This window comes from Aspergillus udagawae (genome assembly GCF_001078395.1).
Source record: "Aspergillus udagawae IFM 46973 DNA, scaffold_5, whole genome shotgun sequence".
Classification (NCBI taxonomy): Eukaryota; Fungi; Ascomycota; class Eurotiomycetes; order Eurotiales; family Aspergillaceae; genus Aspergillus; species Aspergillus udagawae.
Window position 1 is genome coordinate 2,363,039 of NW_025091268.1, and position 19,717 is coordinate 2,382,755.

The following is a 19,717-nucleotide window of genomic DNA, read 5'->3' on the forward strand; positions in this document are numbered from 1 at the left end:
TGAAGTTTCAGGGGAAGACGTTTCATTTCTACAATTGTATGTGATTGATAGAAGCCTGAGAACAAGTTTTTAAAATCATAGAAACGTATGTCGTCCATTTGAGTAGACAGGAACCAAACAATGAAATCCTTTTTCCCATTTCCGACGCCAGGGAAATGCGAGACCTTCAAAATGATTGTGACCGTACGACACATACATGCTCCCTACCAGCATAGGTCATAGGAGGTATAAAAAGAAAAGAAAATGATATTTACAGGTACAGGGACTGTGCGGCCACAATGTCCCTGCGCACTTTAGTCAGAGCTTCCTCGAATTTGCTCTCGAGTTCCTCGTTGCCCATAACCTTGGAGGCTTGCGCCATCTGACGCAGACACTCCTCCAATCGACGGAAGACCCGAATCAACGATCCTTCATAAACATCGGTCATTCCACTAAAGAGACAGGCGAGTTAGTTTTCGAAGTAGACTTTGACTCGGAGTGCCGACAGATGGACAACTTACCAAATATCAGCAAAGGATTTGCCGTTCGCCCATTCGTAGATGACCTCCATAAGCTCCCAGTGGAAACTGTTTACATATTCCTCCTCGTTGACAGCCAGCTTGGATTCTTGAGAGACCTTGGCAACGATCCGGGCCTGCGCTTGGATTTCCTTTAGGGGCTTCGCCAGGTCGTCCCGCGTCAGAGCAGGAGTCTCCTTGGACTTCTCCTCAAAAACGAATACACTCAATACAGCAGCGATTTGTTCCGGAGAAAGTTTGTTGAAGAAACCATTGAAAAGAAGCTCGCTGAGCATGAGCTCGTCTCCTGTGCTGATCTCGCAGGCGACTCGTGCCTTCAACTGCACGACTTCGGCCTCATTGATGAAACCGAACCGACGAAGTACACGCTTACGGCACTTGAGCTCATCAAGCTGCATGATAGACATGGCCTCGGTAATCTTCTTCTTCGTCTCCTTAATCTTCGTTCCCAACTCCACCTTCTCAGAATATTGCTCGTAAAGTTCTGGTAGCCGGGGTGAGTTGTGCAGTGGGTTGGAAAGCAAACGAGACTCGAGAACCTCCACTTTCTGTGATGATAGTCAGCAATGCACACAGTACAAACTAAATGCAGAAGAGAATATATGTCTTACTCTGAGTAGTTTCTTGAAACTTTCGTCCTTGATATTCATATCTTCAATCGGATCAAGTGTAGCAATGCCATCAGGGAAGCGCTTTTGGATCTCAGTAAGAGATTTCTTGACCCCATTTCTCGCATCTTTTGGATTCAGGTCCTTGGGAAGCTTCATGCGTACATGGGAGATGGCACGGATGCAGTCGGTAAGGACTGGAACGACCTCCATCCGAGAGTTGTCCCCTTCTTTCACTGGTCTGACTCCAGACGGCAACTCCTCAAATGTCTTTGTGGCCACAGACGGCCCTTCGGCAATATTGAGCAAAACATCAACGACATATCTCTTGTCACGAGGAATCTCCTCAGTTGAATTCTTTTGTGGCTTCCGTTGTTTGTAATTGACAACCACGCCCCATCCGAAGTCTTTGTCTTTGTGCTTGATGTGCACCAAACGACCCGGAGACATAAAGGCCAAAGAATAATCTGGGTGACTGATGACTGCTTGTATGTCATCTGCAAACTTGTCGAGCTGTGTCCTTAGTTCATAGTATTCGCGAATGGTGCCTTCGTCAGAAATGGTCATGTTGGCCCTCTTCTCTTCGAATTCCTGGAGTTCTGCAACGGGGTCAGCACAAATATTCTCCTTCCAGTTATCGAGTGATTAAGCGTACGTTTCTCGAGCTCGGCAACACCGGCCGTGTTTTGGAACTGGTAGAAGCATCTCTCGAGCATGAACTCGGGCGAGATGCCTTCCACACGCATCAGGTTCAGTATCATATTGTATCCCAGATGGAAAGCCGAGTTGAGCCTATCCTGCTCTCCGCGCACAATCTCTTTCGCCACCGCAGGATCCATCTCTTCACCAACCATCATGATCACGATACCGCGGTCATCAAGACCTCTTCGACCAGCTCGGCCAGACATTTGGACGAATTCGGATGGCGTTACCCAGCGCTGGCTAAAACCGTCAAATTTCCGGACGCTCGTGAAGACCACAGTCTTTGCAGGCATGTTCAGACCGATTGAGAATGTTTCGGTCGCGAACAGCACCTTGATAAGTCCTTCTTGGAAGAGAATCTCGATTGTTTCTTTGAGAATAGGAAGCAGCCCAGAATGATGGACACCGATACCTCTCCGAAGCAGAGGTAGAATGTTTTGAATTTGAGGCAGGTTCCTGTCTTCTTCGGAAAGCATCTCGATAGCGCTGTTGAAAACCTTGGATACCATCTCCTTCTCCGAATCATCATTGAAAGCCAAGGTACTCATCTTGAGAGCGCCCGACTCGCATTCACGTTTGCTGAAACTGAAGACAATGACGGGGTTGAGGTTCTTCAGCATGATCATTTTTACAATCTTGTAAATGTCGCTCGGGCCTTCATTTCCGCCCTTATTCAACTTCTTGTCTTTACCCTTTCCCTTCCTCTTGGCCATAGCATCGGACGGGTCATCTCCCTTCTTGTCTGCGATGCTGCCCATTGCCTTTTGGAAGTTCTCTTCCCGGAACGCTCCCTTTTCGTCGACGACGAGAAAGATTCCCTCGCCACCCGCGGGGAAGAAGTAGTGTTGCAGAGGAGTAGGTCTGAAATCAGTATATACGACGTGACAGGGTTGGTTGTGCATCTTGACGATCCATTCGGCGAACTGCATAGCATTGGGAATTGTCGCTGACAGGAACACATATCTGACCTTATCCGGTAACAAAATGATGGTCTCTTCCCAGACCACTCCTCGAACTGCCATAGCTGTCAGTAACTTCTAAAGGTCAGCAGTACCCCGATGACTTACTGGCATCACGCATGTAATGAATCTCGTCAAAAACGACCCATGCAACTTCGCGCATAATTTCCGAGCCGCGATACAACATGGACCGAAGAATCTAGGTGCATGCGTCAGCAAACACCCGGGTTGCGCTTGAAGTGTCATGGAAGCCTACCTCCGTTGTCATGACCAGACAGGTCGCTGTTGGGTTGATAGTGACATCTCCCGTCATTAAACCAACATCACCAAATTCCGCCGCAAACTCTCGGTATTTCTGGTTACTCAAAGCCTTGATAGGACTTGTGTAGATGACTCTTTGGTTGTTCTTCAAACTTTGCGCGATGGCGTACTCCGCAACTACCGTCTTACCGGCACTGGTATGTGCCGAGACTAGAACACTTTCCTCTCTCTGAATGGATGCAACGGCTACTTGCTGGAATGGATCGAGGGTGAACGGCCACACCCTCGCAGGATTCTCAGGCGGTTTGTGTTGCGAGATAGGTACGTACGGATAGTTGGGCGGAATGGCAACTTGATGCCGAACCTGGTGCGACAACTTGACAGAAGTTGTTTCCTGTGCGGTTTGTAGACCTGCAGATGCTGCAACCTCGCGCTCCTGCGCCGTCTCGAATTCGTCTGCTAGTACAGGCTGCGCTTCCTTCTCAAGTCGCGGACGTTTCGCATCGGGTTGTTGCTCGTTTTTCTCGGTCGCAGGCGCTTCAGCCTGTTCTCCATCTCCGACTTCTTCAGCAGGTACATCGGGAATCTCGATATCCTCCCTGCTCTCTGTCGCTGCGCCGTTTTCCTTCACATCGCCATTTACCTGACGCTTCTTGCTCTTGTCTTTCTTGGGTCGCTTGGGTGCACCGTCGGTGACCTTCGCTGCCGCTTGAGGCTGGTCTTCAAAAACATCAAAGAGTTCATCCATGATCGAGACGAACTCCAGAATCAGCCGCAGATGGCAGAGGCTAAGGCCAAGTTGAGCCGAGACGTCTGTTGTTCTCTGCGATCGACCGAGAAATTTCAATGTTCCTTCCAAGGAAGGCGGCGTGTGATTGGGCAGAAACAGTTTTTTCGAGAACTCTGCTATCACCGCCGGCAAAACCTGCTGCTTCGGTGCAGTAAATCACGTGCTCCCGGTCCCGGGGAGCCGCCGAAGCTGTATCGTTCCACTCCTTCTCTTCCCTTCCGGATGGTCGATTATCGGGCTACTTCGACTGTATCGTGTCTCCTGCTTCCCTCAAGGTGCGTAATTGTTGCTTTTTGACTTCCTATGCTTTCAATTGGCTCTGACGGGTGTTTTCAAGATGAACGCCGCTTCTGCTCTCCGCGCCAGAATGGCCACTTCCTTCGTCGCCCGTCGTGGCTTTTCCACCACCCGGGCCCAGCTCGGCAGTCCGTACCACTACGCTGAGGGCCCTCGCTCCAACATTCCCTTCAACCCTCTGACCAAGTACTTCTTCTGGAGATACTGGGCTTTCATGAGTACGTACCTCCGATTGAATGTCCGCGATGCAGCCAATGAATCATGCTGACTTTTGACTGTAGTCACCGGTTTCGGTGCTCCCTTCGCCATTGCTGGTACGTTCTCAGTGGTCGAACGCAGGATCATATGTTTCCTAACAGTGCTCCTATACAGTTTGGCAAACCTACAAGACCCGTTAAGAAGCTCGGTTACGCTGAAACTTCTCGCGCCTCGGCATCCTTGGGCATTGGGAAATGGCGGGAAATGTATCCTATACTTGAAGCATTCAGTATCATGTACAAAGTTCAGAATTCAGAGGATTTCGACGAAGGTCTTCTTTGCAGCCTATTTTATCTATTGTTTTTCGTTCCTCGTAGTTGTTGGTTGTAGTGGATTGTGGTAGATGGGTTGATGCCCGTCAGAATATGAATGAAGTCATTGGTTGAGCGCTCACTTTTGTCCGTCCGAAAATTAAAAAAATCTTTGGCCGGCACAGCTATGTTTGCAGTCCGCAGACAACACAATTAATTGTACAGGAAAAGCACTAATCCTTCTCAGAGCATTCCACAAAGGCCTTTTCATGAAGTCGATTACTTGATTAAACTAAATCAACTATTTACTTGTGCAAGTCTCGGTGATACATGGCGGGGTAAAATCTTCAATATCTTGAAAGATGCGCAACTTGAAAAACGTGCGCCTCGCCGAGGTGCATCTTCAGAATGAGCTTCCTCTCACGGCTACCGCTTGGGATACAGCTTCGGACGCTGTAATTTGTACCTTTGGACCTACAGAAGCGAACCCCATCATTGAGCTTCGGAGGAAACACCAAGACAGCTACTTTACGAACCCTGTAGGCGCAGAAGTATTTGATTGCATCGCATCCTGGGATGCGCCTTGCCCGCTACCTGATTTGCCCTGCGATCGGGTTCTCTCGCTACATTACTTTGCGGATAGTCTCACCGCGTGCCTGGTCTTGGAGGGAGGTGATATCCTCATCGTTCGTGAGGACCCCCTTCCGGGCGAAGATAAGATCGAGATCGTGGGTTCAGTCGATGTTGGCATTGCAGCAGCCGCTTGGTCTCCGGATGAGGAGCTACTGGCTCTCACAACTAGAGCCAATACATTTCTCTATATGACTAGAGAGTTTGAGAATGTTGCTGAAATCACCTTCACCCCCGAAGATCTTAATGCATCTCAGCATGTCTCCGTGGGCTGGGGCAAGCGAGAAACACAATTTCAAGGAAAGAGAGCCAAAGCCCTCAGGGACCCCACGATACCTGAAAAGGTAGACGAGGGCCGATTGAGCAGCAACGATGACGGCAGAACTACTATCAGCTGGCGCGGTGACGGCGCCTACGTTGCCGTGAACAGTATCGAAGCGGGTGTTCGTCGCGTTATTAGAGTCTACTCTAGAGAAGGCACTTTGGACAGTGTGAGCGAGCCAGTTGACGGTCTAGAAGGTGCCCTTAGCTGGCGGCCCTACGGCAACCTGATTGCGGGAATTCAGAGGCTTGAAGGCAAGGTCGATGTGGTGTTTTTCGAGAGAAACGGCTTGCGCCATGGAGAGTTCACACTTCGCCTCACCGAGGAAGAAAGAGCATCCTGGGCCTCGGATATTCATCTCAGTTGGAATGTTGACTCAACAGTCCTTGCTGTCTTGTTCCGAGATCGCATACAGTTCTGGACCATGGGTAACTACCACTACTATCTCAAGGAAGAGGTTCCTGTGCTGGTCAACCCGGTTTATCCTCATCCTTTTGTCTTCAAATGGCATCAAGAGAAAGCTCTACGCTCTGTTGCTTGTGGCTCAGGTACTTGGCACTCCGATGACTGTTCCATATACGTGCTGATGATCGTCTCTTAGCGTCTATTCTGGACCTGGACTTTGTCTTCGACGTTTCCCATGGTTCGACCGTCTCACCTTATGACGTCGGTGCTGTTGCTGTGATCGATGGAAGTACGTTTGTATCTGCATCTGATGAGAAGAGCTTTATGCTAATTCGCAGAAGAAACCCTGAAGTTGACGCCCCTAAGGGTATCGGGAGTTCCTCCACCAATGGCTCACAGCGACGTGCCAGTGGACTCGAACGTTGTCGATGTCGCATTCAGCAAGTCTGGCACTCGGATAGCGGTCCTCATGAGAGATTGCTTCTCTATCTACATGTGGTCACTGAAGACTCGTCCTGTTCCTTCTCCAATACTCGAGTCTAGCCATCCCTTGCCGGACACGGTAGACAATCGGCCACGACAGATCGCTTTTTTGAACGAGAATGAAGTCTACATTCTCAGAAACTGTGGACCGAACAGTGCTTGTATTCAAAGGACAACGCTCGAGACTCGATCGACGACGACCGTCTATCAAACAACAGAGTCGGAGCAGATTCTCACAATTTTCCCAACCCTTGGACTTGAAGCTTTGTGGTTTTCGCATGTCCGTCAACCTGGACGTCCAATCGCGTACTCTATCTTGAAAGCCTTCTCCGAAGAAAACGTCGAAGTGGATTCCTGGGACCAGAGCCCTGCTGTCGACACCCACTGGGCTCGGGCTGTCCACTTGTCAGATGATGAGGTATAAGTTCTCTTCATCTACAATCGACTGAATGCTGGCTGACAACTCTAAAGCGCATTTTAATTTCATTGTCGAGGACAGGGGCTCTTTATGCGAATAGTCAAATGCTTGCAAAGAATTGCACGTCCTTTCTCGTGACCCAAGCGCACGTCTTGTTTACTACTTCCCAGCATCTTCTCAAGTTTGTTCACTTGACAAAAGCAGAAGGTTTGTTGAGTATTGCGATCTCATTACCAATTTCTATGGCTGATTTCAACTTGCAGAGATGGAAGTTCCTGCCGATACCCCCGAGACAGACGAACGATGCCGAAGTATCGAACGTGGAAGCAAACTGGTATCTGTTATGCCCTCTAAATTTGCTGTCACCCTACAGGCGCCCAGGGGCAACATAGAGACAATCTACCCTCGAGCTCTGGTCTTGGCCGGCATCAGAAACTACCTTGATAGAAAGGACTACCGCTCCGCGTTCCTTGCCTGTCGCAGCCAGATGGTAGACATGAACATCCTTCATGATTATGCACCTGAACAATTCCTGGAAAACGTTGCACTGTTTGTGGATCAATTGAAGAAAGTCGATTTCATTGATGAATTCCTATCCCGGTTGAGGTGAGTGGACGGCCTGACTTTCCCTCTCGAGAGCGTTGCTGATCGGCCCTCAGTGAGGACGACGTCTCGCAAACCTTGTACAAGGACACGTTGAAGACGCCCAAGGAGGTTCAAACCACAGTTCAGCCGGAGGGTACGGCCTCTCTCAAGCCGGCAACTAAGACCAGCAAGGTCAACCGGATCTGCGATGCTTTTCTGGCCACCCTTGAGAAACGCTTAGACACCAACTTGCATAACGTGGTCACTGCACATGTTTGCAAAGTGCCACCGGATCTCGAAGCTGGACTTCAGCTTGTCGCTCGCCTGAGAGGTTTGATTACACTCATGAGTACTCGTTTGCCAGTTGCTGACCGCTCTACAGAACAAAGCGCGGAGCAAGCAGAGGACGCAATTGAGCATATGTGTTTCCTCACAGATGCTCACCGTCTATACGACCATGCATTGGGTCTCTACGACCTCGAGCTCACCTTGTTGGTTGCTCAACAAGCTCAAAGGGTAAGACTGGCGCCATCTGGCTGGCGAACGAGTCTCTAATCTCGTGCAGGACCCTCGAGAGTACCTCCCATTCCTGCGGAAACTTCAGCAGCTTCCCGACGATCGACGCCGTTTCGAAATAGACAACCATCTTGGCCGCTGGGCCAAGGCTCTGAAGCATCTCCATACTCTCAATGCCTACGACGAGATGCGCGCTTATGTCATAAAGCATGAGCTGTACAAAGAAGCGATTGACTTGTTCAAATATCAGCCAGAGCAGCTGCGTGATATAACACATATCTATGCTGACTTCCTGCACGACCACTCGAAATACAAAGAAGCAGGAATCGGTACGTCTCTCCATTTTTAGATAATCCCGCCAAGCAGCCTGCGAACACACTGATGCTGACTTCTTTCTAGCTTACGAGTCTCTTTCGCTCTACGAAGATGCATACAAGTGCTATCACCTGGCGCACCTCTGGCGCGAGTCTCTATACTGTGCCCTAATGGTTCCTCTATCGGAAGCCGACCTCACCGCACACGCACTTGCTCTGTCGACTACATTGACAGAAGAAAGCCGCGATTACGTCTCTGCAGCTCAAATTCACGCAGAGCACCTGCACGACATCCCGGCAGCTGCCCGTCTGCTCTGCCGCGGCTCTCGCTTCGCGGATGCAACGCGTATCCTCGCGCTCCATGGCAAAAAAGATCTGATCCCGTCGATTGTAGACACAGGGCTCTCAGATGCCATGGGAACCACGACGGACCTCCTCGCCGACTTCAGGTCACAGTTGAACGCCCAGGTTCCACGTATCCGAGAACTACGTGAACGCCGTGCTGCCGATCCCCTAGCCTATTTCGGTGGTGATCCAACCACCGGTGACCTCGGAGTCGATATTCCAGATAACGTCTCTCTGGCTCCGACGGACGCCTCCACACTGGCTGGTCGCACCATGTTCACGAGGTACACAGGCAAGACGGCATCCTCACGACATACGTCCAAGACCCGGCGGCGTGAGGAGCGAAAGCGGGCGCGTGGTAAGAAGGGGACGGTCTACGAAGAGGAGTACTTGGTCAACAGTGTGCGTCGACTCATTGAACGGGTCAACTCGACTGTTCCGGAGGTGGAAACGCTTGTTGACGCACTCCTGCGGCGGGGGATGCGCGAGCGCGCCGTTGCTATTGAAAAAGCTATGCAGGAAGTGCTAAAGATGTGCGCTGAAAGTAGAGAGGAAGTGTTCGGCGCCCCGGAACAAGACGAGAGTGAGAATGCCGAAGAGGGCCTCGACAGGGAAAACGTCGACGGTGCCGAAGAACTTAGACCTCGTGGGGGACAGCGCGTGTTCGCTGAGAGTGTCACCTCCGTGCTCGCCACCGGTAAACCAGGGCGGGAAGTCCCACTGGTCAAGGAAATGAAGAGATCTGCCCTGCTGAACTAGTCTCCTGACATGAATGAGTTTTGAGTATGTTTGTTGGGCCACTATCTGCTGAGGTAAATACTGGATAGATAAAAAGAGATATAAACCCGAAATCCAACAACGTCTGGACAACGTGCTAATGGACGTTGCACCATGCAATGCTGTAAAACATGATATGCAGTTGTAGCTTAATATTTTGACGTGCATAATTGGAACTGTTGTTGCGCCAGTCTTTGCGTTCAACACATCTAGATTAAAACCACAATGGACGATTCAGAAGTAAAGAAATGATCACAGCTGGGTATCTTCTCGTACCAAGCACCATGTTTCAGGGCACTTGTACATAGCTGATTAAGATGTTTTGCAGTGCTCATAGCATTTCAAGTAGAGAGGATATCACCTGTTGCGCTCACAAGGTGATCCTCCACACTGATAGGACCCTCCCCGACACCAGTCAAAATGACGCGGCTAATGCCGTTCTTCAAGACTTCCACAGCTCTAGAGTCAACTTTCTCCAGAGGCACGCCTGAAGCAGTGACGTTCTTCAAGATATCGTAGAATGGGCCGTCGAACCCTTCAGTGGTCGGGCCCAAAACAGCCTTGACGGTTCCTGCGACCAGCTCCGAGTCTTTCTCAAGGTAGTAGATAACGGCATTCGGGCCAGCGTCGAATGTGTAAGCACACACAGTCCGGCCAACGGCACGGTTGATGTCGTGGACAAGTCTCACGGCAGCTTTGGAGACGTCGTTCATGTAGAAGATTGGAGGCCAGGAGTCGAGGCAAGTTGCGTGGAAGCTGTTAGAGTCACGCATAGTGATTTCGGCAAAGGCAGGGAAGTCCTTGTTCTGGATTGCCGTCTCAATGGCGGCCATCCGCTCAGGGACCACAGATGCGGCCCGGGTAGCAAAGAGACTCGAGGTAGCAACAGTAGTCTGCATACCCTCTGTACTGGGTACGTCTTTCTTCTCGGCACTAACAACCAGGATGATTGCACGCATCTCAGGCCAATGAGATGCAGGAGCGACTTCCTCAGCCAGACTGTCACTACCATCTTCCCGCTCGCCAGCACGCCAGGCGACATAACCGCCCATCAGAGACCGACAAGCAGAGCCGGAGCCCTGACGGGCAATACGGCTGAGCTCCAGGGGAGATTGTGGAAGCTGATAGAGATCCGCTATGGCACGGACAAGAGCTGCGAAACCAGCGGCCGAGCTCGCAAGACCAGCAGCGGTGGGGAAGTTGTTCTCGGAAACTATCCGCAATGGGAGAGTAGACAGTTTAGGCAATGAGGGATCAGCACTTTCGAGAGCCTGACGGAGGGAACGCAGATTGGAGAGACAAGCAAGTGTGCGTTTGGAGGACTGAATATCCTGGGGTTTGCCGTTCAAGATGAGCTCGTCTGCGGCGGAGTAGATAGCTGAACAGGAGGCGGTAGTGAGGGTTCGGAGGGAGCGCTGAGAAAGAGTAACAGAGAGGGAAGAATTGGTAGGCAGATTCAGAGACGCATCTCTTTTACCCCAATACCTAGAATATCCCTGTTAGGAGGAAACGAGTCACCACAGGACGGATTAGGGGGCAATAGTCAACTCACTTAATAACAGCAATATTGACAGGGGCGGTAGTGGTAGCCCGATAGACCGTATGATCAGAAGTAGCCGCCATCTTGTTCGAATGCAAGGGAGTTGCGTTTCTGTCGAAAGCAGGGGGGAAAGTGGTATACTATGAACTCAATTGCTGATGAGGGGTTGAGGATTATTGACCATCTCAGGCGTTACCCTTTCGGGCAATCAGCGCATTCTACAGTGCAGAGTAGTGCGGTGTACCTCTAAAAGGTGGGCGGTGAAGGGCGGTCAAGCATTCCGAAATCCTTCTCCGCCTTCCAAATCTCTTGACTAATCCAGCAATTTTTATGGGTGCTTTCAGTGACATAGACCCTGAGATCATACGTGTTGTCTTGGATTGGTTGTCCGCAATTAAACAAAATGGGCGCCGGTGCAAGTACGCCATTTGTCCCTCCTGCAGGCTCAGCTCCCGCTGCAACTTGTCCTGTCGATCACAAGACCCGTGAGACATGGTTGCAGCAGCACAAGGGTTCGGACGGAGCTCCCCACCCTCAGCCTGGAGAAGAAGAGAAAGCGAAGTCAAAGCTTCAGCGGCCTTTGTCCACGGATCGTGAAGTGAGCAGCATCCCACGAGCTTTCGACGCCTCATCGCGAGCATCGTCTTCCGAAGCTCCCGCGGCATGTCCGTCGCCGTATGCCGCATCGCACGGCACACCATCGAATGCAGAGGCTGAGACGGGTCATGACCAGAGTACAGGCAATTGGATCTATCCATCTGAGCGACAATTCTTCGAGGCTCTAGTACGGAAAGGAAACACACCTGCCACCACAAGCTCCGCGTCCGAACTGGCGACAACAGTAGCATCGATTATCCCCATCCATAACGCCGTCAACGAGCGTGCCTGGAGGCAGATCCTCGAATGGGAAAGTCAGGCGCCGTCAACAGATCCTGGTAGCAAGAAATGCGGTGGACCAAAGCTGTATTCATTCCGCGGGCTGGGCGTCGATCCCCAGTTTCTCAGTCCCCGCGCTCGGTTCAATAGCTTGCTAGGATACCAAAAGCCCTTCGACAGACATGACTGGGTGGTGGAAAGATGTGGTGGTGAGCGTGTTGAGTACGTCATTGATTTCTACCAGGGGAAGTCATCAGGAACGGACGGCGGTCCAGCTGGATTGACGGCCAACGCGGGGCCAGAGAAGCTCAGTTTCTACCTCGATGTACGACCAAAGCTCAATACGTTCGAGGGCTGGAGGATGAGATTCAGACGCTTTACGGGGTTATAGAACATGCGTCTGCGTCGATCAGTTAACTGGCTGGTTTATTATTCCCCACTTGCACATACAGAGGCGAAAAGGAGTTCGGTGTATATTAGCAGTAATTATCGGTGTATGTTCTTGTATAACACAGCAGCTATGTATGATAAGGAACAAGCACGCAAAGCAGAACCATTAATGAAATATTCTTCACTCCAAATGCGCCTGTTGTTCATCAAAGGAAACAAGTCATGAGTGTGGTGAATCAGTACCAGCAATTCAAAGGTAAAACCACACATGGAATCGTACAGGTGAGGATATCGTCGTAAGAGAGAAGGTAAAAGGGTGGTCGGTGCGAGAAAGGCCAATCGAAGTAATCCGAGCTGTCCGGCAAAGTCATAGCAGACTATCCGAGAGTGACTGCTAGGACAATAATGACCAAAATCACGGCAAGGATAAGAAGGAGGCAGCAAGCCTTGTTCCGAGCGTTCTTTTGGTACCTGCTGGCGCTGCGAAGCTCGACGTTCGCGCCCCGAGTGTCCGTAGTGACTCTCTCTACGTTCTCGCTAATGATATCCAGCTGACCTCCTTGCTCGTGAACAATATGCGCGACGTCACGGAATAGTTCATTCAGCTCGCCAACGCTTTGCTCAATGTTGCGAATCTCCGCTTCGCGCTCAATGATAAGAGCCTCCTGGAAGTCCACCTCATCTTGGTTGGCGAGACGAGGCTGCTCCTCGAGTAATTGTTGTTGCTGATGGGAGGTACCATCTACTGCCGCATGTTCCCCCTCTTCCACTGCTGTGCGAGCGGCAACTGCAGACGCTCTTTGCTTCTCCAAAGCTCGACGCTGAACGGTCTGGAACTCCTCCAGTGTTGCCTTGAACTCTGACGACAGCTTCTGTTGAGTCCATTTTTGTGAAGGCTAACGAGTCATTTAGTATTAGTCGCAGCCAAGGGAAGCAACAATATATATTCCGGCAACATACATTAACATCCTCCCACATCTGGACTTTCTTGATTCCTTCGCCTACATGCTTGAACCCCGATCGAGTTTCCTCGAGGAGATTGTGAACTCGTTCCCGCACCCGCTCAGTGTCCCTTTTCGTTCCTAGAAGCGCGATCTGGTCCGACAGCCGTGTGATATTCGAGGTTAAAGTGAACAATTGGTTTGAGAGACTCTCTGTTAGACGGTCAAAGTCGGGGTCATCACGGTAGTGAGGATCCTCCGAACGGCGCATAGTAGTAGGCTGCGCCTCTAGGGAGTTCAAACGATCGAAAGACATGATATGCGTCGTTATGTTAGAAAATAAGTGATAGAGGGGTATGTTGCGGCAGGATGATGCATCAACATGCGGAGGTTGCCTTGGAGCAGCACTGTTGATGCCCGGATCTGCAGGCTTCTATCACATGATGTATCTACTGCGGCAGTGCCTTGGAAATCTGCAAGCGGAATAGCGTAATCTACCTCATCTTCCAGCCTCATCACCTGACCAACAAGCCTGTGGCTGGTGTGTTTTGATGCTTTTGCCCCAAAAGCTTCAATTATTTTATCATCACATTCGGGCAAGCTGTCAACCCATCGCCCTGGCTCCTATTGCTCCACAGAGGCACCATTGTACCTCACTCTTCCATTCCCTTGGTATAGGGTTCAAATCGCTCGGCGACTTTGATCATGATTTCATACGTCTACTTCTCTACCTAGAGATCTCAGTGTCCCTCTTTCATTTTTCATCATGGCGGCCGCTAGGCCTCGGCCATATAGGCGCATTCTGACATCTGCGCTGCATCGGAGATTTGTTCATGCATCTGCCCTAGCGCTCTCAGTCTGCTATTTTGTTGCATTCCTTCTCGGAGACAAATCATCCTGTAAGTGGCATGGTTTACAAGTGGTCAAGTTCTGCATCGGGCTATTCTGTATAGCTGCAGTTGGTAGCTGACTCCCTTCCTTCCATGCTAGTTTTATGGGCATGGTTCCCAATCGGAGCATGCGGTTTCCGCGCAGTTCTCCTCTTTCTCTCCAGTCTCGTCGTTTTCGTTTTGCGCGTCGGTCAGATGCATCTTGGGTCCAGAACAACTGCATCACCGATCGGTACGTTTAAGTACCTTGTCCCACTCAACGTCCTGCAAACCTTCGGCTGGTACCTGTTCTCTGCTTGGTGGTTCAGTGAGATCTACAAGTGGTCATGTCCTACAAGCGCGCAACTTGAATGGGTCAAACGGGGCAGGTATGTGTCCGAATCGAAATGGATACTGCAGGACTATTCTAACCTAGAGAGGAATCAGGCCGCATGAGCGAGCAACACTGAACGAGAGACCGATCTATCTTCATACCTACCATGTGCTGTTGGCAATTGCCCAGTCGATCGTCCATCTCTACTACGACTATGACCGCGTTCCTATCCCTGTGGTTAAGCCAGACTCTAGTGCTTCAGACCGAAGATCTCATCCGTTAGAGCCAGTCGCCAAGCGCATCCAAAGCGCTTTGCCCGGAATGATCAGGGGTGGTCTCGCAAGGAGCGCACTTGTTGCAGCGATCTGCCCGTTCGCCTACGTCCTACTCCTCAGGCGTCCAGCATGGAGCTTCACCTTGTATTTCGCCAAGCTGTTTTGGAATTTTCCTAGATCTGCAGCGGATCCCCCTGGTGTCATTCCTGACTTTGGGTTTGGCCTTATAATTCGGACTGCCATATCCGGAGGACTACTAACCCTTTGCTGGCAATCCGCGAACCTTTTCTTCTCGATGTTTATCAGCAAGGAACCCCTCAAGCTAGGTCAACCATTGACAGCGGAAGCAAAGGATCCTAACGGCAGCCTACTGACCGGCCTAAAGGCGAAGAAGGAGGCAGTAAAGGCCTTTGCATTCTGGGAGCTCTGCCTCATCAGTCAACAATTTCCTGATCGGCGAAAGGCGATTTTCAACGACATTGATCGTGAAGGTGGCTCCACCTGGACTCAGATCCTGCAGTCTGCCACTGAGGTCATCGAGGGCGTCTCGAACAGGATCAAAGAGCAGAAAAACCCGACGACAAACGCGAAGCCTGAGGAGCAGACCGAAAAGTCACAACCTGTTCTCCATGCTCTGCCGCGCTTAGCAGAGCCTCCCAAGGAAGACAACATCTTTGCGAGCTCGCCTAAAGCGGTATCGCGACAGGAGAAAATGGGAGAGGCTTTCAGTTCAGCAGCCAAGAAGTATGGACAATCGCCCGACTGGACTCCGACAGCTAGGGCTCGAGCTCGTGATGTCTTTGACCGCGCGTCCTCAGCTGTGCTGAGCCCTGAACGAAAGCAGAAGTTGCTCGCTTCTTCCCGGGAGCTCAAGATGCTCACCGGACCGACGAGCAAACCAGAGAATGTGCACCCTCTGCTCGCACAGGTCCTTCGCTCGCCAATAGGCCTCATCCTGCGACAGACTTACGCCCGCCGGTTATCCGGAATAGTCCTCGGCACACCGCATGCAAGTTTATCTTCCATCGTTGATGCTATTGAGTCGTTGACCCGCCTCCTCATCGCAAGTCTTGCAGAGGATCAATACGGCAAAGTACAAAGCGATGTTCCCGGGGTTGTGCGTCTCTTCACAGAAACCATCACGGTCCTTGAGCCATTCATCAACGGCGGGCTAGATGCTCACTGGACGGATGTGAACTTCCCACCCTCCAGCGACCCGGACGCCCAGGCCAAAGCGCGTCGTGTCCCAGAGGTGGACCTCGTGCTGGATACAGTTAGGGGTTGCCTCAGAGACCTCTTGTCAGCCTTCAATCTATACTTCAAGGACGTTGGACTGGTTGGGAAGGATCTCCGACTAGCAAAAGAAGCTGCCGGGTTGATTGAGGATAAATATTAACTCATATTTGCCATATTCCGCGCCCTCCGGCCCGTGGCTCTGATGAGAAGTACTCTCTCATCGGACTTCCTCTCTACTGACATCTACTTCTCTTTCCCAAATTTTTTGCCTTTTTTCGATTCCGTGGGCCGTTGGCTATGCATTTTTCAGGCGTTTGTTTCTGCCAATTTCAAGCAAGATGACAATTTACTTAGGACTGTACACTACACCTATACTACAAAATCCGAGTGACCTCATGCCAAAAGAAATACCTCATCTGATACCTGTGACTGAACAAGTATCCTAGCTTTTGTGTATCCTTTTTACATGCACGCTTTCTTTTGGAGGTCTATTTACAGCCACCCAGCACCAGCAGGGCCTTGCATGCAGCATATCTTGTGCTGCACTCTGTAGTCCAGACATGGCTCGTTGAGCCGCAGACCGAGAGACCCAAGGGTCTAAAGTAAGTGAGAAAGAAGAGGGCGAGGCGAATGCGGAGATTGAGATGAGGAGAAGAAATGAGACGAGAGGATAAGAAGTGGGAAGTAAGAAGTGAAACCCAAATCGACGTAAAAACCAAACCGTGTCGCGCACGGCCAAAACCAGACGAGCAGCCCCCCACAGAAATCCCCAGACTCCGAGATACCCTTCCCAAAGTCGCAATAGTAGATGATAAAATAAAAAGTAGATGAGATCATGTCACGTCATTTCAGAATGCCACCCCCTGTGTATGTCCTGTAAACTCTTTATCTGCTGATTGTATAGTCTCCTGGTTTCTTTTCTTTGTGTTATGCAAGCTCAGTGTCCGAGGTGAGACTTTGGAATGTTAAATGCGGCTGTGGTCCAGACGCTATCAAGTAATAGGGTTGACCACGAACGAGAACTCGAAAGTGTCATGACCCAAATGATCGTGAAGGAAAGGGATAAAACAGATGTTGCTTTATGTACGAGAGTCGAGGCCATGAGAAGCAAATGGTTGCAATCAGAAAACTAGAGAGTCCTGAGAATCGTTGCAATTATTTGCTTCTTCGCCTGCCGACCTACACACATACTGTTAGTTGTCAGCAGGGGCTCAGAACCTCACTAATCTTATTTGACGTGAGCGACCCCGTCGTTGCTGGCACAGTAGAGCCTGCTCCACTGCTGTGTGTGGTATTTCTGGGTTCCGGAGGTGCCTCTTCCTTCATGCACGCGTTCTCCAAGACGTTGGTCCATTTACCACTTGTACCCGCGTGGCTGTGCTTTAGATGCTGTCGAAAATGATCCGCGCGGTAGAATTTCTTTCCGTTATTGCACTCCCCAAACTTGTGCACTGAGGTGAGATGTTCAAACCTGCGATCCCAATCGGGTTGCGGAAAGTTTGGAAACTCCTCGCCGCAGTAGCCACAAGCATCGTGAGAAGGGCCCGAATTTGTCTGTGCGGCTGGGGAAGACGAAGGGTGGAAAGCGGCTTGATACCCCGGCAAGGCGGCGCACGACCAGGAATGACGCCGCAAGTGAAGAGAGTTTTGATGACGTTCAGCCTCGTTTTTATTCTTGAACCGATTATTGCAGAACTGGCAAGAATATTGCTTCTCCATCTCATGTGCACTGGACAATGTATTAGTAACTAAAGATCAGTCACAGCAGCTCAGATGGTCAAATCATACCGTAGTTCGGCCGGACTGTCGAACTTTTTAGGTTTCTTCGGACAACAGTCACAGATATATAGTCCCGCCATCTTAGGCGCAGCTGATTTTGGCACACTAAGCGTAGTCTGCAAAGACAGTTTTTTTGTACTATCTGCGTTTCGTAGGTCGGACGCGTTAGGAACTTGTGCGTTCCTCAGACTTTGCTGATTAGCTAGTCCTCCGGGAGAAGTTGAACTGATTGGCGATTTGTCATGGAGAGCGTCGAAATCAGAATTTGGCGACAGCCCCCCAGGTGATGGACGATCAAATGTGGACATGCTCGTCATACTGCTTCCTCCCATGGATATGGCCGCTGACGAATATGTCCCCGAGGTCCTCAAACTTAACGATGATGCAGCAGACAAGCTTCCATGGCTTTGTGTGTAGGCACCATTGACCGAAAGGATATTGGTATATGGATGTCCAGTTGTTCTTCTCTGAGAAAGATCGCCATTGCTTGTGGTCACAAGGGGCGCATGTCGATCGTCTTTCACTGCCTCGCGCGGTGGTGAAGACGCTCTCCTCTTCATACCTGACTTCGAAGCGTCCAGATAGGGTGGCGTTGCTTCACGGAGGTTGAAGTATCGCGAAGGCAACGACTCATCAGTGGAAAGATCACCTTCGATATCCGAAAAAACGCCTTGGTCATAACTTCCGCGGTTTGATCGACTCGGTAAGCTAAGAGTTTCTTCACTTTGTGGTGTTGTGCCACCTCCCCGGCGCCGATATACGTCACGCAGAAATGCCGAGTGGTCGTACTCTACCGCTGAAGAAGGGGCGCTACTCTCAACACTGGGGCTCCGGTGGCCGAGATAATCTCTCCAACCGACCTTGGTACCAGGAGAGACTGCGCCAGACTGAGAGCTGCTTGGCCATCTCACGTCGAGTGTTGGTCCGTCGGAACCCCCAGGAGATGGCAACCCTCCGAAAGTCCTCGGGGGAATGGGTAGCGTCGACAGTGAGGCCTTGGTATCGTTACCAAGGCTGATTGATTGTCGGGGAGAAAGCGGTTTGCCTATCTTGGAAAGAAGATGTTGGTCGTATGCGTCGGATGAATCCTTTACGCTTCGTCTGGAAAAGTCTCGCTCGCCTTTCAATATGGGCCCGGGTGCATTGACGGTAATGGAATTGCGAAATCCTTCTTCCACTGGTGGCGGAGGTTCTATCTTTATATGCGCCTTCGGACTTGTCGAGACAGGCAAGCCACTTTGTCTTCCGTCCAGTTCATCCAACGCCATTCGATCAGTCTTGCATACAGATTCCATGCGACGATGGCCGCCAAACAGGCTAGAACCGGGATTGATTGGTGCGAGTCTTGCAGACCCAGTATGATTTTTGGCATTCGCAAATAGCCAACCGGCATCATGGCCATCTTCGAGATCGGTAATATGCGGTGGCGGAGGAAGTGGCGGGGGAGCGAAGTTAGTTATCGATTTTACGGGTATGGGCATCGGCCTGAGGGGTGAGTAGGACTGTCTAGACATGCTTTTTGGCGATCCCTCGATAGAGCGAGCTTGGTCATACCCACTGTTATTGATACCATGCACATTGATCAATGGTGGGGAGAGTCGCGGAAAGTCCATGGTACAGCGTAGTCATCAATGGGCAGATCGAAAGACGACCAACAACCGGAAAGGACAGACAACGTAGTGGGATTAAGAAGACAAAGGCAGCGTAATGTGGCTTGCTCCAATGATTTGATCCCTGAAGACTCTTAGCCCTAGCCCTAGGGAAGGATTCGTTTCACGTCACAGATCAAGGGTCGCGAAGGCTCACTCAAGGAGCTGATTGCGACCAGGTAAAGTGATAGAAGAATGGCGGGAACAAATATTGTCAGGAGAAAGTGTAAAAGTATCGCAGAGTCTATGAAAGCGAGTAAATGGCCAGAAGTCGGGTCGGTCCGGTCCCAACGAGATAGATAGGGCTGCAGGAAACCACAGTCTCCTTGACAGAGGTCCTTATTTTCGATCAGTCGGATCAACGATTCGCTGCGTCAACGGCTTTCTGT

At 50.7% G+C, this 19,717-nt stretch overlaps 8 protein-coding genes across 8 annotated transcripts; 4 read left to right on the forward strand and 4 right to left on the reverse strand.

The window, feature by feature from the left end:
* Positions 1-250: 250 nt before the first annotated feature.
* Positions 251-3,796, reverse strand: Aud_007647 (ATP-dependent RNA helicase MTR4; the record flags this gene model as incomplete). The annotated part of the gene is made up of 6 exons (XM_043292536.1): positions 251-431; positions 501-1,066; positions 1,130-1,725; positions 1,782-2,843; positions 2,896-2,986; positions 3,044-3,796. The coding sequence occupies 6 exons, from the start codon at positions 3,794-3,796 to the stop codon at positions 251-253; spliced, it is 3,249 nt and encodes a 1,082-aa protein (XP_043148471.1).
* Positions 3,797-4,175: 379 nt separating this feature from the next.
* On the forward strand, positions 4,176-4,533 carry Aud_007648 (cytochrome c oxidase VIIc family protein; the record flags this gene model as incomplete). The annotated part of the gene is made up of 3 exons (XM_043292537.1): positions 4,176-4,353; positions 4,417-4,449; positions 4,508-4,533. 3 exons carry the CDS (start codon positions 4,176-4,178, stop codon positions 4,531-4,533), a joined length of 237 nt encoding a protein of 78 aa, XP_043148472.1.
* Positions 4,534-5,006: 473 nt separating this feature from the next.
* On the forward strand, positions 5,007-9,421 carry Aud_007649 (Elongator subunit IKI3; the record flags this gene model as incomplete). The annotated part of the gene is made up of 9 exons (XM_043292538.1): positions 5,007-6,144; positions 6,198-6,290; positions 6,343-6,902; positions 6,956-7,109; positions 7,166-7,508; positions 7,562-7,818; positions 7,870-8,003; positions 8,053-8,332; positions 8,403-9,421. 9 exons carry the CDS (start codon positions 5,007-5,009, stop codon positions 9,419-9,421), a joined length of 3,978 nt encoding a protein of 1,325 aa, XP_043148473.1.
* Positions 9,422-9,780: 359 nt separating this feature from the next.
* Positions 9,781-11,062, reverse strand: mvd1 (diphosphomevalonate decarboxylase MVD1; the record flags this gene model as incomplete). Its single annotated transcript, XM_043292539.1, has 2 exons — positions 9,781-10,924; positions 10,992-11,062. 2 exons carry the CDS (start codon positions 11,060-11,062, stop codon positions 9,781-9,783), a joined length of 1,215 nt encoding a protein of 404 aa, XP_043148474.1.
* A 320-nt stretch (positions 11,063-11,382) lies between these two features.
* On the forward strand, positions 11,383-12,246 carry Aud_007651 (cytochrome c1 heme lyase CYT2; the record flags this gene model as incomplete). Its single annotated transcript, XM_043292540.1, has 1 exon — positions 11,383-12,246. One exon carries the CDS (start codon positions 11,383-11,385, stop codon positions 12,244-12,246), a length of 864 nt encoding a protein of 287 aa, XP_043148475.1.
* Positions 12,247-12,622: 376 nt separating this feature from the next.
* Positions 12,623-13,502, reverse strand: Aud_007652 (SNAP receptor PEP12; the record flags this gene model as incomplete). The annotated part of the gene is made up of 2 exons (XM_043292541.1): positions 12,623-13,141; positions 13,206-13,502. 2 exons carry the CDS (start codon positions 13,500-13,502, stop codon positions 12,623-12,625), a joined length of 816 nt encoding a protein of 271 aa, XP_043148476.1.
* Positions 13,503-13,952: 450 nt separating this feature from the next.
* On the forward strand, positions 13,953-16,060 carry Aud_007653 (nucleoporin NDC1; the record flags this gene model as incomplete). Its single annotated transcript, XM_043292542.1, has 3 exons — positions 13,953-14,085; positions 14,177-14,444; positions 14,503-16,060. 3 exons carry the CDS (start codon positions 13,953-13,955, stop codon positions 16,058-16,060), a joined length of 1,959 nt encoding a protein of 652 aa, XP_043148477.1.
* A 1,040-nt stretch (positions 16,061-17,100) lies between these two features.
* znfA (putative C2H2 finger domain protein) lies at positions 17,101-19,292 on the reverse strand (the record flags this gene model as incomplete). Its single annotated transcript, XM_043292543.1, has 2 exons — positions 17,101-17,629; positions 17,689-19,292. The coding sequence occupies 2 exons, from the start codon at positions 19,290-19,292 to the stop codon at positions 17,101-17,103; spliced, it is 2,133 nt and encodes a 710-aa protein (XP_043148478.1).
* Between the last annotated feature and the right edge of the window lie 425 nt (positions 19,293-19,717).